The 16,711-nt window shown below is 40.7% G+C and overlaps 1 protein-coding gene across 4 annotated transcripts in view; it reads left to right on the plus strand.

Moving 5' to 3' along the window:
- Aak1 (AP2 associated kinase 1) overlaps window positions 1-16,711 on the plus strand; it is a 172,302-nt gene that overhangs the window by 98,603 nt on the left and 56,988 nt on the right. For all 4 annotated transcript variants that reach the window (XM_026788149.1, XM_013352971.2, XM_005364808.1 and 1 more), the window contains exons 6-12: window positions 650-771; window positions 2,413-2,494; window positions 3,175-3,307; window positions 6,232-6,335; window positions 7,462-7,541; window positions 12,365-12,519; window positions 13,395-13,717. In XM_026788149.1, coding sequence (XP_026643950.1) covers window positions 650-771; window positions 2,413-2,494; window positions 3,175-3,307; window positions 6,232-6,335; window positions 7,462-7,541; window positions 12,365-12,519; window positions 13,395-13,717 — 999 coding nt within the window. The remainder of the gene's footprint in view (window positions 1-649; window positions 772-2,412; window positions 2,495-3,174; window positions 3,308-6,231; window positions 6,336-7,461; window positions 7,542-12,364; window positions 12,520-13,394; window positions 13,718-16,711) is intronic.

A 16,711-nucleotide genomic window follows, 5' to 3' on the forward strand; every position in this document is an offset into this window, starting at 1 on the left:
AAAGTTTAAACAAACAAAGCCCCAAACCCTCAAATAAAATTCTAATAGAGAAACTGCTCATTTATTACTAGGCATTTTGTCACTTTGAGAAGTAACTAATATGAAAGCATCAGTTCTGAAGGTTTTAACCCAATGATTAAATAAAGACATCGTACCCACTTAAGTGAAGTAACTTATAGCATGGAGAATGAAACACCGAAGGAAAATGGGGAAATGGTATTTTTCTGAGTTGGGTCCTGGGGAGGCTTCCAAAAGGAGGTGGCCTTTGTTACTTGGGTTTGAAAGGCAAATGATGATTTGATAGCTGAGTAAGAGGCTGGGATCATGCCAAGCGTGCTAAACTGAAGGTAGAGCAGGAGTTGACAGTATGCTCACTGTTACTGCAGAGGGGAGGGATGTAACCAGCTGTAGCTGGATTTCCCAAAAGTGTGGTGCCCTCTGTCTGTCTCTGCCTGCATTTTACCCTCTTCCTCTCTGTGTCTTTTGCTTCTGTTGGGGTGAGTCCTGTTAAGATACATGGTGAGAAATAACTTCTCTGTGCACACTAATAAGATTGTTAAAATGAAACATTGTGTTATGTGACTATGAAACTAGCTTTTCCCATTACTAAGTGGCATCTTGGATTGGGTGGTTTGGGAATGTTTTTCAGGTTGAAAATATCCTCTTGCATGACCGAGGCCACTATGTCTTGTGTGACTTTGGAAGTGCCACCAACAAATTCCAGAACCCACAGGCCGAGGGAGTCAATGCTGTAGAAGATGAAATTAAGAAGTAAGCCTTTTCTCCTTTCCTGGAGTTTTCTCTCTTTCTACTTATGGAGGACACAGAGTGAGAAGACCATGGTGCTGGCTGTTACCCTTTTCCCTGATGCTCACTATTGGGTTGTTTGATTGTGTCTGAAGGCTGAGGAGGGAAAACTGGCCCATGGACTGACAGAAGACTCTTAAACCTTTCTCAGTGCTCCTGTGGTCATTATACACACATATTTTAATTTACATAAAAAGATCAGTGGTAGCTGGAGAGGGTGGGGAAGGTGTGGTATATCCCCGTATCCCCAGCAACTCTGGAGCTAAGGCAAGAGGATTGTATGTTCAAGGCTGGCATGGGCTAAATAGCAAGACCTTGTCTCAAAAACTAAAGACTAAATGGTGATATGTGCTCATTGAAGTGCCATGATATTTCCAAGAGAAATTGTGGCATTCTGAATCAGACAGATGTGTGTTTTTTACTGAACTCAAATTGCTACCTTCTTTTTCATGAAGAACTCAACCATGCTCTACTGGAATTTATGGTAGACAGAGCTACAGAAACCTCTACTGTTATTGAATGAGGAACTTGATGGGAGTCTCTTCAGATTTTTGATTCCACTGTGAACCTCATGCCCACAATGTTGGGTTTTGCCAGGCACAATAAACTCACTATGTCGTCTAGTAAATCAGCTGTCCATCATGTCCTTGCAGATGGTGAGCCTCTGTCCCATTTGTGTATCACTCACATGACCATGCCTGAAGCATGACCTCTTCTGGTCCAAAGAAATCCTCCTGGGGCCAGATACCAGAGCAGCATAGTTGAGTGTTTAGTAACAGCAAGATATTCACTTAGGACAAGTGCCTACACTACTGTTTTTTTGAGTCAAAGATAAGAACATTGTAGTTTTTGTCCCAAAGAACCCATAATTATGGTGCTGGAACGATGGCACAGTGTATAAAATGTTTGCCATGCAAATGTGAGGACCAGAGTTTGGATCCTTAGCACTCATAGAAAAGCCTGGTGGGCACAATGGCCTATCTGTAATCCCAGCCCTTTTTCATGAGGTGGAGACAGGTACTCCTGGAGCAAGCTGGATAGCTAGCCTCATATCAGCAAGTCTCAAGACATAAAGTTGAAAGCAATGGAGAAAGACACTCAATATCAACTTGTTCTCCACACACATAGGCACACATGTAAACATGCACATTACATACATTACCCTCCCCTAGAAAAGAACTCATGAAATCCTCACCCCAGCTAGAGCTTACTTTCAGAATACCCTACTTATGTTTCATCTGTATCTCATGTTAAGGAATTACTATTTTAAAAACTAATCATCAAAACATAGTATTAAACTACAGCGACTTACAGGAAAAAAATTATCATTTGAAGACCCAAAAAGGGCTGCTTTTAGGACTTTATTTAGTGCATTTGTGTCTGAACATCCCAGTACCCCAGTGTCCTAGGAGTAGAAGGTCTTCTGTGAGAGAATGTGATGACATTGTACCAAGGAGAATCTTTCATTTTCATCTGTGCTAATATTGTTCTTCTGTAGATTGCTGCCAGAGAATTGGATTCTAGTAATGTGAAAAAAAATCGCTTCTCCTTGATTTTAATTATAACATTGATATATTTAACAAACCATGGATCTCTTGATTGTAGATATACAACGCTCTCCTACCGAGCCCCAGAAATGGTCAACTTGTACAGTGGCAAAATCATCACTACGAAGGCAGACATTTGGGTATGTGTCAGCTAAACCATCCACACCCTGTATGTCAGCAGACCTTGACCGGACTCCTGAGCTTAACTAGCCAGGGGCGAGCACACAGTGTTGCCCACTGTTGATGACCATCTTTTTATTTTATTTTATTTTATTTTATTCTTACTATTTTATGTGTGTGTATGTTTGTCTGCTTGTGCCTGTGTACCATGTGTGTATAGTGTCCTCAGAAGACAATGTTGGATCCCCTGGACCTGATGTTACAGATAGTTGTGAGCCACCATGTAGGTGGATATCAAATTTGGGTCTTCTGGAAGAGCAGCCATCTCTCCAGCCTCCTTGATGCTGATCTTGATTTGAGGGGACAGACATTGCCTTTTGGAAAGTGGGGTAAAAATAAATAAACAAGAACAAGAACCAAAAACAAAACCCTGCTTGCATGTTGTTCCAGTGCTTTTAATTTGTGTGGTATACTTCTAAAGAACAAACCAGATGAAATAGTCTTTCCTAATCATAGATAAAAAGTATAACTTGGATGCTAGATTGTCACTCCGGGTTCTAAATTCAAGTATTGCATAGGTAATGGCATTATGTGGGGTTTGTTTCTGCTGGGAAATGTGGCTGCTATGGGTTTCTCTGAGCAGGTATCTGGCTTTACAGCAAATAAACCATGAGTTGCAATCTGCTTTCTTATTTTTTAGGCTCTTGGCTGTTTGTTGTATAAATTATGCTACTTCACTTTGCCATTTGGGGAGAGCCAGGTGGCAATTTGTGATGGAAGCTTCACAATTCCCGATAACTCTCGATATTCTCAAGACATGCACTGCCTTATTAGTAAGTATTTCAGGTTTCCAGTTTCATGTTTGTATTTCTAATCCCCAGGAGTGGGTTGGAGGATAAAGAGGTTAACTTGTGGGAACAAGCTTGAGTGCCATAATAAAAAAAATCATTTGATGCTGTTGGGGACAGTGATAACATGGCAGTGTTCACTTAGAGAAGTTGGTCTTTTTGCTGGAAAACTAAACTCTGCTTCATGACTGAGCCAGCCACACAAATGGGAATGGCAGTTGTGTTCTGATCAGCATGATGCTGCTGTGTTCTGCTGCAGTCTATGGGAGAGCTCAGAGTCCAGCTGACTCACATCAAGGGATAAGAATTTCATCTTTTCAAAGCTGGAAGCAGCTCAAGTGAGCATGATTGCGGCACTGCAATGAATGTGTAATTAAGGCCATATAACTCCATGGAGCCAGGTTTTTCCTCTTATTTAGGTTATCACTGATTTTACAACAAGCATCTAAATTGAGTGTTTTGTTTAAAATTCTGAAGATTTTCATTTCTTTGTGTTATCGTAGACAGCATATGTACTAACATCCATTAACCAGATGGCAGAAAAGTAATCTTTGTACCAGAACCTGTACTAAAATGCTAAGAAACAGATTTTTTTGTTTGTTTGTTTGTTTGTTTCTTTCTTTCTTTCTTTCTTGTTTTGTTTTGTTTTGTTTTGTTTTTCAAGACAGGGTTTCTCTGTGTAGCATCTCTGGCTGTCCTGGAACTCACTTTGTAGACCAGGGCAGCCTCGAAGTCACTGAGATCTGCCTGCCTCTGCCTCCCAAGTGCTGGGATTAAAGGCATGCACCACCAGGCCTGGCAAAACAGATAAAAAAAAAGTCATCTTTAAAAATGCTGGTCAAGACATTTAGCAGTCAAGATTAAAAAATGCATCATAGACCATAAATCCTGAGCTATCCAGTTTGAGAGACAGACAAGTGAGGTAGAACCTTGACCTGTGTTAAGACCTACTTATACCTCACCTAATTCTCAAAACCTGTAGGTTTGGTAGACCTGCATTTATTCATTCGTTTGTTTAATTTGAGATAGTGTCTCATTATGTAGCTCTGACTGTCCTGGAACTTACTACGTAGACCAGACTTGGCCTCAAACTCACAGAGATTTGCCTGCCTCCTGCCTCCTGAGTTTCTGGGATTAAAGGTATTCACTTGGCATAACCTGTAGGTTTTAAGAGTCATTGTCCCTATTACCCACAAGAGGAAACAGGATAATTTCCTGAAGTTCATAATTCTGGAGGTTCCACAACCACCCTTTCCATTGCTTCAGTTGTCAATGAGCAGAAAGATGGGGTGTTTGTAGGATAGGAATGTGAACCTTGAGGACTGTCAGATTGTTTGCAGAGTCAAAGCAGTGTGTCTGTCCCAGGACTGCAGGTGTGGAAGGAAATGGGAGAGAAGAGCCAGCTTTTTTTTTCTTTTCTACTTTTCCTTTCTATTATCTGAAACAGTGAATTCATGTTGGAAAAACAGCTCTTTATGAATGACTGCAGTACTGACCCCTTTTTTAGACCCTATTTAGTGTGCAAACTATTTGAAGATTCTAAACTTGTAGGCCTCAAATCAAGCACCTAGTCACCTCCCCAATTCCTTTCCCCATACTGCCTTTTGTTCACTTTCTATTGGTGGTATTGCCATCCACACCTGGATAGATAACATAGACGATTTTCTTTGGGTCTGAAAGAGCAAGAAAGAAGGAAGGAGCTGACCCAAGCTGTATTGATTCTCTTTAATCACTTGTCTTGATTCCCCTCGTTTTCACTAAAGAATGTACAGACTCAGCTGGGCAGTGGTGGTGCACACCTTTAATCCCAGCAGTCAGGAGGCAGAGGCAGGTGGATCTCTGTGAGTTCAGACCAGCCTGGTCTACGAGAGCTAGTTTCAGGACAGACTCCAAAGCTACAGTGAAACCTGGTCTCAAAAAACCAAAAAAAAAAAAGAATGCACAGACTATGGTAGATCATGACCTGGTACATTGCCCCAGCTTCTCTACTCTCTCTTCATTCTTCCAGTACATCTCTATCATGGATTATTCCTAGAAGATGTTACCTTTTCATGACCCATTCAGTAAACTTGAGTGGCTTGCTAATGGTTCCACAATTAGGTCCTGAGTCTAAGCATGGTGTTTAGGGTCCTTTATATTATTTTTCTGTCCCACCCAGACATTTTTCCTCTCACCTGGACTGATGTTTTCTTTGTTCTTCCATGACTAATTTTCATTCTGTCTCTTTGGCACAGCCATTTGAGGCCTCAATCTCACAGATCTTTTCTGAACTTAGTGCCTCACATAGTAAACTGTCTTGACTCATTTTGCATGTATTTACACATGTGCCTGTATCTTCTCAAAGATTTCTCCTGTGTCAGAGACACTTGAAAGTCCTGGAAATAGACAATCTATAGAGCTTAGTATGTTAACTTGCTAATTTTTTTCAAACTAAAAACTAACTTATATCTCCAACAAGAGTAGTAAGTAAATTCATGAGTTTGTTTTTTAGACCTGGAGACAAAACCCAGAGATTGTCTTCTACCAAACCCTGAGTTCATGATACTTGAAGTTTGGCTGTATTTATCAACAGTCATTTTCTTAATAGAGGAAATGAGCTAGGAAACCATATGCAAGTCTATGGCACATTCTAAGTCTTAGAATATGAAGCTGTTAATTTTTATGTCAAGAGTGTGAGCCTCTGACATTCCAAGTACAGAATATGAACCTCAAGTAGCTTTGCTATAGCTCAAATAGTTTTCTTGTTTCCCTTTCTATGAAAAGGGCTAATTGAACTGTCTGACTTTTAAGAGAATTGAAACTTAAAACACAACCCAACTTTAATAGTACAAAAGTTCAGTTACCTAAAAGTTCAGTGATACAATAACTGTTAAGATATTATGGAATAAGTTCATGTATGTTTGTCTTAGGGTATATGTTGGAACCAGACCCTGACAAAAGGCCGGATATTTACCAGGTTTCCTACTTCTCATTTAAACTGCTCAAGAAAGAATGCCCAATTCCAAATGTACAGGTATGTGAATGGTGCTTTTTAAAAGGACTTACAATTTTTAAGGATGTTTTTATTTGTTCTTTGAGAATTTCATACATGTTTACACCATACTTGATCAGATCCATCCTAGTTCTTCCCTCTCACATCCCTAGGATCCTCTCTAACCCATCCCCCTCAAAAATCCATGTCATTTCCTTTTCTTTCTTTGCTTTTTTTTTCCCCCTACTGAACTCTTAGTTCTGCCCGTATGCCCACAGATGTGGGACTGTCCACCTGAGCTCTGGCTACCTACTGTTGTTACATCTCCAAAGACAAATGCCTCTCCCTCAACAGGCATCAACTGCTCAACTCCTCAACAAGATGTGGTGAGGCCTCATGGGTCCCTAGAATTTTGATTAAGTTGATCTTGGATAGGTCTTGTGCATATAACCACAGCTGCCATGAGCTCATGAAGATGGTGCTATTTAAAGGAAATAAACATCATCAAATTGTTGTTTTTGAGTCATTATGGGTGTTAATCTCTGGATTCAATGAATATTAATGTCCCTTTCTTTACCCATAATAGGACATTCAAGCAAATCAGTTACTATAAAGAGAATCCAATTTTCCCATGGAGTTTAATTATGAAACCGAGACGACTACACTGAACATTAACAACTCCTTCCCCAGTTGCCTGAGGACTGAGCAGAGTGGCCACAGTTCTCTGAGAGCAGCATGTCAGTTGTATGTCCCCAGAGTGATCAGTTGCCTTGTTTTCCTGAGGCAAGGCTCTGTTCACCTTGCTGCTCTTTCTCTCTTCACGGGCATTTTGCTTCCTTGATGCATCTCATGCATTTGTCTACCTTGTCTTTCCTCTCACAGGGAGATGGGAAATCCCTGTTTTGGTCCTGGAAGCCATATTAGAAGACCCTAAATGCTACTTCCATTAACCCCAGTCAGACTGCTTGTTCCTTGTCTGGAGCGTTTATTTTTATTTTAGGTTTTAAAATAGGATTCTACTGTGTAGCCCAGACTGACTTTGATTTCATGATCCTGCCTCAGCCTCCCAAGTCTTGGGATTGCCATCACTAGCCATTATACCTGCCCTCAGAATGCTTATTATTTACAAAGAAATCCATATGCTTTTTTTTTTCTTTCAACTTTTTAGAACTCTCCCATTCCTGCAAAACTTCCTGAACCAGTGAAAGCCAGTGAGGCAGCTGTAAAAAAGACCCAGCCAAAGGCCAGGTAAGAAATGCCTTCAGGAGCTTGGTGCCAGTGCAATGAAGGTGGTTGCTGCTGCCGTTCTGTGTGGCTATGACTAGAGGCTGCCCAGGTCAGGAGAGGAATCTCCCTCTGCAGAAACTGTTCTTTGGGAATGCCAAGAAGGATATAATAAAATACTAAGATCTACATTTGAAAGGAATCAATAACCTCACAGATGTGTCCATTGCATGGCAGTAGATACAGGGGCTTTCTGGGATGAGACAATGCCAGAATTTAAGGGTTGCTGGTAGAGAATTATCTTAATCTGTTTCTGATTAGCCATGTTTACCCCCTAGTCTGACGCAATCCTTTCTTTGGCTCCAGTCATATTAGGAAAGTGCAGTTGAAATGAAAGTCCATGAACAGCAGAAGATCTTTCTAGGTGTTAGCTAATCTCATTGGATGGAGTCACTCAGGGTTTTCCAGAGCATTTGTCAAGAAAAGGCTAAGCAAATAAAGGACGATAACCACGCAAACCAGGAGAGTTTGGGACGGTGGTGGGAGATCTAAGTCTCACTTCAGAGAAGAAGGGGAAGAGTGGGTAGATATAACCCAGACCACTATACCGTTTCAGGAGAGATGGCTGAAGTCCTCATCCCAGAGTCAGCTAGCAGAAGCATTCCTTCCTATTGGAGTACCTGCACTTGGGTGTAGTTGGTAGTTTTTACTCTTTGGGCTCTTTGGGGGACCTGCCACCCAGCTCCCAAATAATTATACATAGAGTCTTATTCTTACTTATGAATGCCTGACCTTAGCTTGGCTTGCTGCTAGCCAGCTTTCCTTCTTGTCTATCTTTTGCCTCTGAGCTTTTACCTTTCTCTATTTCTGTGTATCTTTTCTTTCCTTTTTACTTTTGTGTCCGGCTGTGTGGCTGGCCCCTTCTTTTGTTTTTGCTCCTCGATCTTCCTTTCCCAGATTTCTATTTATTTATTTTCTGTCTGTCTGTCAGTCCCATCTCTCCTTTCTCCTGCCTTGCTATTTGTCGTTCAGCTCTTTATTAGACCAATCAGGTGTTTTAGAAGTCAAAGTAACACAGCTTCAAAGAGTTAAACAAATGCAGCATAAAGGAATTCAACACATCTTTGCATCATTAAACAAATGTCCCATAGCACAAACAAATTTAACATTTTCGACTAACATCCCACAACCCTTAGGATTTAGGGCCTGAGAGCAGTCTATTTGGGAAAGAAGGTTTCATTCTATATTGGACTGGATTTTTATATTGGTTTTCACACCAGTCATAGGTCAGCATCTGCCAGACACGTTTACATGGATTCCAAATGAACAATTCTGAGGGTGACTAGGAGGTTCTCTGCCCCTCCTTTTCCTATTGTTCTTCCAATGGCAAGGGACTGCTAGTAACATACTGTGTAAACAAAGACTCTGAATAACAATATGTAGTTTTTAAATATTTATTTGATTATTTATTTAAGTGTAAATGTACATGGGTAAGCAGATTTATATGCTTATGAGTGTGGGTGCACCTAGAGGTGAGAAGATAGTGGATCTCCCGGAATTGGAGTTACAGGAGTTGTGAGCCACCTAACATGAACCCTGAGAATTGAACTCTCAGGACCTCTGCAAAAGCATTATGTGCTTTTATTCATTGAGCCATGACCAAACCAGTTTACAGAAGAAAGTATTTTATTCAGGCTTATGGTTCCAAAGGGAGAATGGCAGCAAGCAGCAGATATAGTGGCTGGAACAAGATGCTGGGCTCTCACACCCTTTTTCTGCAAGCATGAAGCAGAAAGCAACTGCAAGGAAAGCAAGGCCCTAAGCTCTCAAAACCTACCCCCAGTGACATACTTCCTCTGTAAATAGCATGACCACTGGGAACCAAGTATTCAAATGTCTGAGACTATGGGGACATCTTAACCAGACTACCACAGCAAGTTTGGTAGTTCTGCTCCATGAAGCTCTAGGGTCCCAGGTTTATCACTTTGCCACCTTATTACATAACCATGACCTCATGGGTTAATGTGGCAGCATCCATATTCAAAGCTGCAAAATCAAGAAATAGTCAGAGACTATTATTCCTTAAGGTTTCTAGAAAGTGCCAGATAGTCATCTGCTCTATTCTGTGTACAGGCAGAGCTTGGCCATTTCAGGTTGCAAAAGAGGCTGTGCTATGTGGTCCTGTGCAACTCTGTGTCCAACTGAAAATTTATTGCTGTGGAAAAGAAAAGAGTCTGCCTATTTGAAAAATGGTGTTCCTGTCACTCCCCCTAATTTTAAACTCTTTATTTTGGACTATTTGCTTATTTCTTTCATATGTCTTACTATGTTTGTTCATCTGCATGCTTTTCACTGTAGGGAGATGTCCCTCCTTTTAAAAAGATTTATTTTTGTTTATGTCTGTGTTGTGTTATGTCCATGTGAGTACAGGTGCCCACAAAGGTCAGAAGAAGTCATAAGATCCCCTGGAGTTGGAATTATGGACTATTGTAAGTTACTCTATGTAGGTGCTGAACTCAGGTCGTGTGGAAGAGTAGCAAACATTCGTAACTATGGAGCCTTCTCTCCAGTCCCTAGAGAGCCCTTATGACAGCAAGTTTTAACCAAGTTTAAGTTCTCTGTGTGAAAAATCTCTGCCCCAACCATTGCCCAGAGTATATTCTGGAAATTCTGTGTTTGGTGAAAGAGAGTTCAATTATTTTTTGTATTGGAAATTTGTACATTATATTCTGGTCACTGGATCCCTCCCCCATCTCCCAGATTCTCTTCACCTCCCTACCCATCCAACTCTACATCTTCCTTTTCTCTCTTTCTTTAGAAAAAAAAAATCCCAGCCAAAGAGAGGGAGAGAGTCAATCAGTCAGCGGTGGTGGTACATACTACATACCTTTAATCCCAACACTTAGGAGTCAGAGGCAGGAGGATTGCTGTGAGTTTGAGACCAGTCTTTCAGGACAGCCAAGGACACAGAGAAACCCTATCTCAAAACAAAACAAAACAAACAACAAAAAACAACAACAAAAACCCCAAAACAAATAAATAAAAGGAAAAATAATAAAAAAGGGGGAAAAAAACAAGGAAGCACAAGAAACGCATATATATATATATATACATACATACATACATACATACATACATACATACATACACACACAAAAAAAAAACTCCAAACCCATAAAAACACAAAATTGGGAACCATAATTAATGTACAAGCAAAGACCAGTAAGATTAAAAAATATGCCAAAGAAAGCAATATGACACAAAAAAAATGTAGAAAAATACCATTGAGTGTATTTTGTGTTGGTTATCTTCTGGGCCTTGGTACCTACCCTTAAGTGTGATTTGTATATCCAGTGAGACTTTATTGGAGAAACCTAATTTTTCCTTTGTAAGTGGTTATCAATTGGAGTTAGCTTCTTGGTAAGGGATGGGACAGCCTGTCCACTTTCCCATCTCAGTGCTAGAACTCCATCTGTCTTGACCCTGTGTTTGTTGCTGTAGTTTTTGCTAGTTCCTGTGCTCATCAGACCTGTTTTGTCTAAAGACACATTTCCTTGATGCCCTTCATCCCCTTTGACTCTTATGATCTTTTTCCTTCCTTTTCTGTCTGGCTCCTGAGCCCTGAGGGGAGGGATTTGATGAAGACATCCTGTTTAGGACTGAATGTTGTGGCCAGGCGGTGGTGGTGCACGCCTTTAATCCCAGCACTGGGGAGGCAGAGGCAGGCAGATCTATGTAAGTTCGAGACCAGCCTGGTCTACAAGAGCTAGTTCCAGGACAGGCTCCAAAGCCACAGAGAAACCCTGTCTCAAAAAAAAAAAAAAAAAGGACTGAAGGACTGAATACTGAATGTTGTGAATTTTCTGACTGTCTGCACAGTGTCCAGTTGTGGGTCTCTGTTATTTCCCATCTACAGCAGAAAAAGGAAGCTTCTCTGATGATGGCTAAGCAAGACACTGATAAATAGATGTCGGCAGCAGTCATTTTATTGCTGTGTTCCTTTAGCAGAACAGTAGTATTTGGTTTTCTCCTAGGCCCATGGCCTATCTAGTCTCAGGTTCTGGTCTCCTGTCAGGCATAGTTTCTGTCTTGTGGAGTGAGCCTTAAGTGTCATCAGAGAGTAGTTGTTTATTTCTACGGTGTTTGTGCCACTCTTATACAAGCATAACATGCAGGCAGGTCATGATTGTAAACTATGTGATGTCTAGCTGGGTTGGTGGTCATGAGCTCCTTTAGTTTGTGCTTGTCTAAAAATATCCGTATTCGGGAATGGGGATTTGGCCTTCTAGGTAATGTACTTGGCAGAACCCATATAAAAGCTGGATGTAGTAGGTCATGTGTCTGTAATCCTGACATGTCCCTACCAGGAGATGAAAGGCAGACATAGGAGAATTACAGGGAGTTGACAGACCAGCTAGCCTGATGTATTCAGTACTGTACAAGAGAAACCCTGGGTCACACTTGGTGGAATGGGAGAATCAACACTCAAAGTTGTTGTTTTCTGACCTTCAGGTGTCCCTCACAGCTCCTACACACCTCCCCTCATGTCTTTGAATTTCTACCGGTTTTTAAAAATTGCTTTGCTGAGTATAGTAATTTTGGTTGGTAATTATTTATTTTCAGAGTTTGAAATGTATCATTCTGTGCTTTCTTGGCTTTAAGGTTGCTGATGAGAGTTAAGATGTTATTTTGATGTATTTGCCTTTGTAGGTGAGTTGACATTTAGGGACATGCTGATTAAGCGAATCTGAATGGTTTGAAGGAGTGTTGAGGGTAAAATAACATGTGTTCTCTCTATCCTCTCTGTTTTCCCACATGTTAACAGCAGTGTTGTTTTCCTTTTCTAGACTGACAGATCCCATTCCCACCACAGAGACTTCAATTGCACCCCGCCAGAGGCCTAAGGCTGGGCAGACTCAGCCAAACCCAGGAATCCTTCCCATTCAGCCAGCCCTGACTCCTCGTAAAAGGGCCACTGTTCAGCCCCTACCTCAGGCTGCAGGTCAGTGCTTCTTGATGGTAGTATTAGAAGGCAACAGCCTAAAGAATAATGGGCTGAGTTACCAGTGAATGTGTATGTATATTCAGTGACTGCAAAATGAGGAACTTCTTTCTGTACTCGGGTGGATCTCCAAGACCTCTGAAGCCTGCATTTATTTTCTTATTGGTCCTTTGTTCCATCTACCCCATTCTATTTCTTTGTTTTATATATTTCTCCCTCCTTTAAAGAAACAAAGCTTACTTCTTTTTTGATAACTATAGAAGAATAGCATTTCATTTATGCTACATTTATTAGAGTATTTATAATCCTCTGTTCTAGTATTCTGTTATAATAAGAGAAGTGAGCTTTGTTTCAAATGGGGATTGATCCAAAATAACAAGTCACAGAGCACAACTATCACATCCTTTACCAGGAACAATTTCTGATAATTTGGTGGCCATCTATATACATTCAGGCATCCCGATGCTAGTTGTGAAAGCTATTCATGAAATATCAAAGAATGCTTTTGCTGTGGGTATGCAAGCTGGTACAAAGACTACGTTTAGTGGCAATGGTCAGTTGTGTGTATATAAAGGAGACTAAGGGTGCTGACAACAGAACTAGTTGACTAAATGGGATGATGGGTAAGGGAAACCCCTCTATGGAGACAAGTGTTGAATCTTATAATTTCACCTGGGTTTGAAATACTGAAAGCACATGATTTGGAAAAAATGGAAACCTATTTCAAATAGAATATCACAAATGGCATAATGGTGAAAAATAGACAAAGCTTGGGACAATGTCCCTGTGCCTATTATTTCTTAGGTGGCAAATCAGGAAGCCATTTTTGTTTGGTAGAGTTTTGAGCCCTTACATGGAGTTTGTTTTCATTACAGGACCCAGCAGTCAACCTGGCCTTCTAGCCAGTGTTCCCCCACCTAAAGCTCAACCCACACCTAGTCAACCTCTTCAACAATCTCAGCCCAAGCAGTCACAGGCTCCATCCACCCCACAGCAGACATCTTCTACCCAGACCCAAGGTCTGCCCACCCAGGCCCAGGCCACTCCCCAGCACCAGCAGCAGCTCCTCCTCAAGCAGCAGCAACAACAGCAGCAGCAGCCACAGCAGCAGGCAGCACCACAGCAGCCAACAGGCACCTTTTACCAGCAGCAGCAGCAGCAACAGCAGCAGCAGCAGCAGCAGGCTCAGACGCAGCAGGTGAGGAGGTCTATAGGATCCTTGCTTTGCATAGTGGAATTGTTTCTACTGGAAGACCTGCTAGGTACATGCATCTTTCTTGGGAAGTGCTTGGGTAGCTGAGACCCGCTTATCAGTGCATCATCACTTCTCATAGATGGAGAAACTGAAGTACCAAGGTGCAAATTAATAACTCTCAGGCCTTTCAGTGTTGTCCTCAGCTTTGGGAGTTTACTCCTCTAGCTTAGTACCCTCAATGAAGGAGCTACTTTCTAAAGAGATACAGTGGAAAAAATAACAATGATATTCTATTAGCACACAATATGCAATAGTGTCAGGCTGTTTCAGATATTTAAGTTTTCTTGGTTAGATCAGGATCCAAACAAGGTCCATGTATCCCTTTTAGTTGGAATATATTATTTTCCATTATTTTTATGTGTTTTTTCATTGCTGTATTTGTTATTAGCATTGAATGCCTTTATTTTATAATGACTGATTTCATTAAAAAACTGTATATATGTATGTGTATAAGTATATGCATGTGTGTATATTTGAGTGCATACAATTGTGAGCACTTGGAGTCAAGAAGAGCAATTAGAGTTACAGGCATTTGTGGGACACTTGGCTTGTTATATGAGTGCTAGAATCTGAACTTTAGCAAGTGTTCTTAACCTCTGATCCAACTCTTTGGCCTCAAGGAGAGGTTTGTATATCTTTTATATTTTCTCTTATCTCCTTTGCTATGTGCTTTTTGAAGAAACTGGATTTTCTTTGAAATTTTGCATATTTGAATTTGACTTGGTTACCCTTTGGTGACATTTTGTATATTCCACCATCCACTAAGTAAAATGTCAATTTTTAAAATACATATTAAACATGTTTCATTGTGTGTGTGTGTGTGTGTGTGTGTGTGTGTGTGTGTGTGTGTGAGCGAGCTTGTGCACAGTGGCATGCTTGTGAAGTTCAAAGGACAACTCTCAGGAGTCTGTTCATTCTCTATCTATCATTGGGTTCCAGGGATAGAACCAGGTTTCCAGACTTGGCTGCAAATGTACTGAGTTCTTGAGCTCTCTCACCAGATCTAAACCAGGGATGTCCACAGACATGCTCAGTGTAGGCACAGTTCGTTGTTCTTCCTGTTACATCCTACTGGGCAGCCAGTGCTGCTCTTCGCCATCAGTGTGCTTAGGTGTTTTCTGTTTCATTTGTTTTTTTCAATTTTCCTATTTTGATTATCAAGCATTGCTGATATTTCCCAAGTCCTTAAACCTACTTTGGATGGCAAAATGACAAGTAGATCATGGACATCAAACTCAGGTTATCAGGCTCTTGACAGCAGGTGCCTTTGCCCACTAAGCCATCTTACCAGCTATAAAGAGCTGCTTTTATCATCTGTGTAGCTACCCAGCATTATCCTCTAGCAGTTCCCCTTTTTCTTTTAAAAACAAAAACCTTGAATCTAATCTCTTTTGTTTAGATTTTTTTCTGACCTTTATCCATAACAATTTGTAACCAACATGCTAAACAAAGACAAACATCCACAATCCACTTTTTGGGAATGTGGGCATAGTTTCTAGGCTACTTTCTGCTAATTGGGGTGCTGGTAATCTTATGGAGACCCAAAGAAAATTTAGGATTATGGTCAAGTCCTGTCTGCAGGGAGTATTCTGTGAGACTGGATCATCTCAGCCAGCAGTCTTGAAGCTGTTCTGGATGTAGAACTCCGAGAAAACTGCAACAGAGGTCTGCTGAAATGTTGGATCATCTGGGTCATCTGTTCCCATTGGAAATTTTTTAGGGGAGTCTTCCTTGATCAAACCTTATTTTTCTTAACCCAGAATGAATCCACAGCCTCTCATTTCCTGTGGAAACAAAAACAAAACCTCATCTCCAAAGTAGCATATCTTTTGACTTAAACTTTAGAGTTAAGGCATTTTCAAAATATATAGGTTGGATTAATCCAGCAGCATTTATAATGAAATGTCTTTTAGTAGCTGTTGCTCCTTAGCAGTCAAGCAATTCAAAGACAACACAGTAACATACAATATCCAGATTCTTTATGTATTTTTCATCTTTATGTGATTTTTCTCCCCTCTATTTCTTTTATTTTTATTTTTAATTTTTGCTTTTTTGAGAAAGGGTTTCTCTGTGTATCTTTGGCTGTCCTGGATCTCACTCTGTAGACCAGGCTGACCTTGAACTCACAGAGATCTGCCTGCCTCTGCCTCCCAAATGCTGGGATTAAAGGCATGTGAACTTTCTCTATCCATTTACTTTTCTCTCCCAAGCCTGTGTATATTCTTAAGCACACTGAAAGCTATTTAGAATTCTTTTTTTTTTCCTGTCTGAATCTGTCTTTACTGTATATAGCTATCTTTTTCTAAGCATATGAGTCTTTAGTTTGCTAAGCAGCATGGCTAGGATTAAAGCTGTGGCTTTGGCACCTGGCTCTACCCATTCCTTAGCATTTTGAGAGCTTAGCTTCATGGCAGAGGTACAACAGGAGCTAGATTTATTGCCACAACTCTGTGCAGTTTTTAAGTCCATGCCACCACCGAAGAAACCTGATACCACTGCTCATAAACACCATTAAAGTATTTGGTGGTAGGCCTCTTTAAAGAGCTGTGAGAATTTTGCCACCAGTGCTGACTCAGGAAGCCTCTCTTAAAGGAGTTGTGCCTCTGCTTGGCTCTTGGAAACAGAGCTAACCAGAGAAAGGATGATTACCAATCAGCTGGACTTGACTTTGTTCTTGTCTGTCTAGAATCCTTTTTTTTTTAAGCTTTCTTAAGCTTTATGTGGAAATTCTTCCCAAATGTTTGGACACCATTTGTAGGCAGAAGTTTCTGTCCTGCCTGATCCCGCAGCCATTCAGTCCCAAAGAAATACCTAGAGGCTCATATTAATTATAAACTGTTTGGCCTATTAGCTCAGACTTATTATTATTTTTTTTTTATATTTTTTTATTAAGAAAGAAAAAAAAATTTCCGCCTCCTCCCAGCCTCCCACTCCTCC

The sequence above is a fragment of the Microtus ochrogaster genome, unplaced genomic scaffold, assembly GCF_000317375.1.
Source record: "Microtus ochrogaster isolate Prairie Vole_2 unplaced genomic scaffold, MicOch1.0 UNK1, whole genome shotgun sequence".
Classification (NCBI taxonomy): domain Eukaryota; kingdom Metazoa; phylum Chordata; class Mammalia; order Rodentia; family Cricetidae; genus Microtus; species Microtus ochrogaster.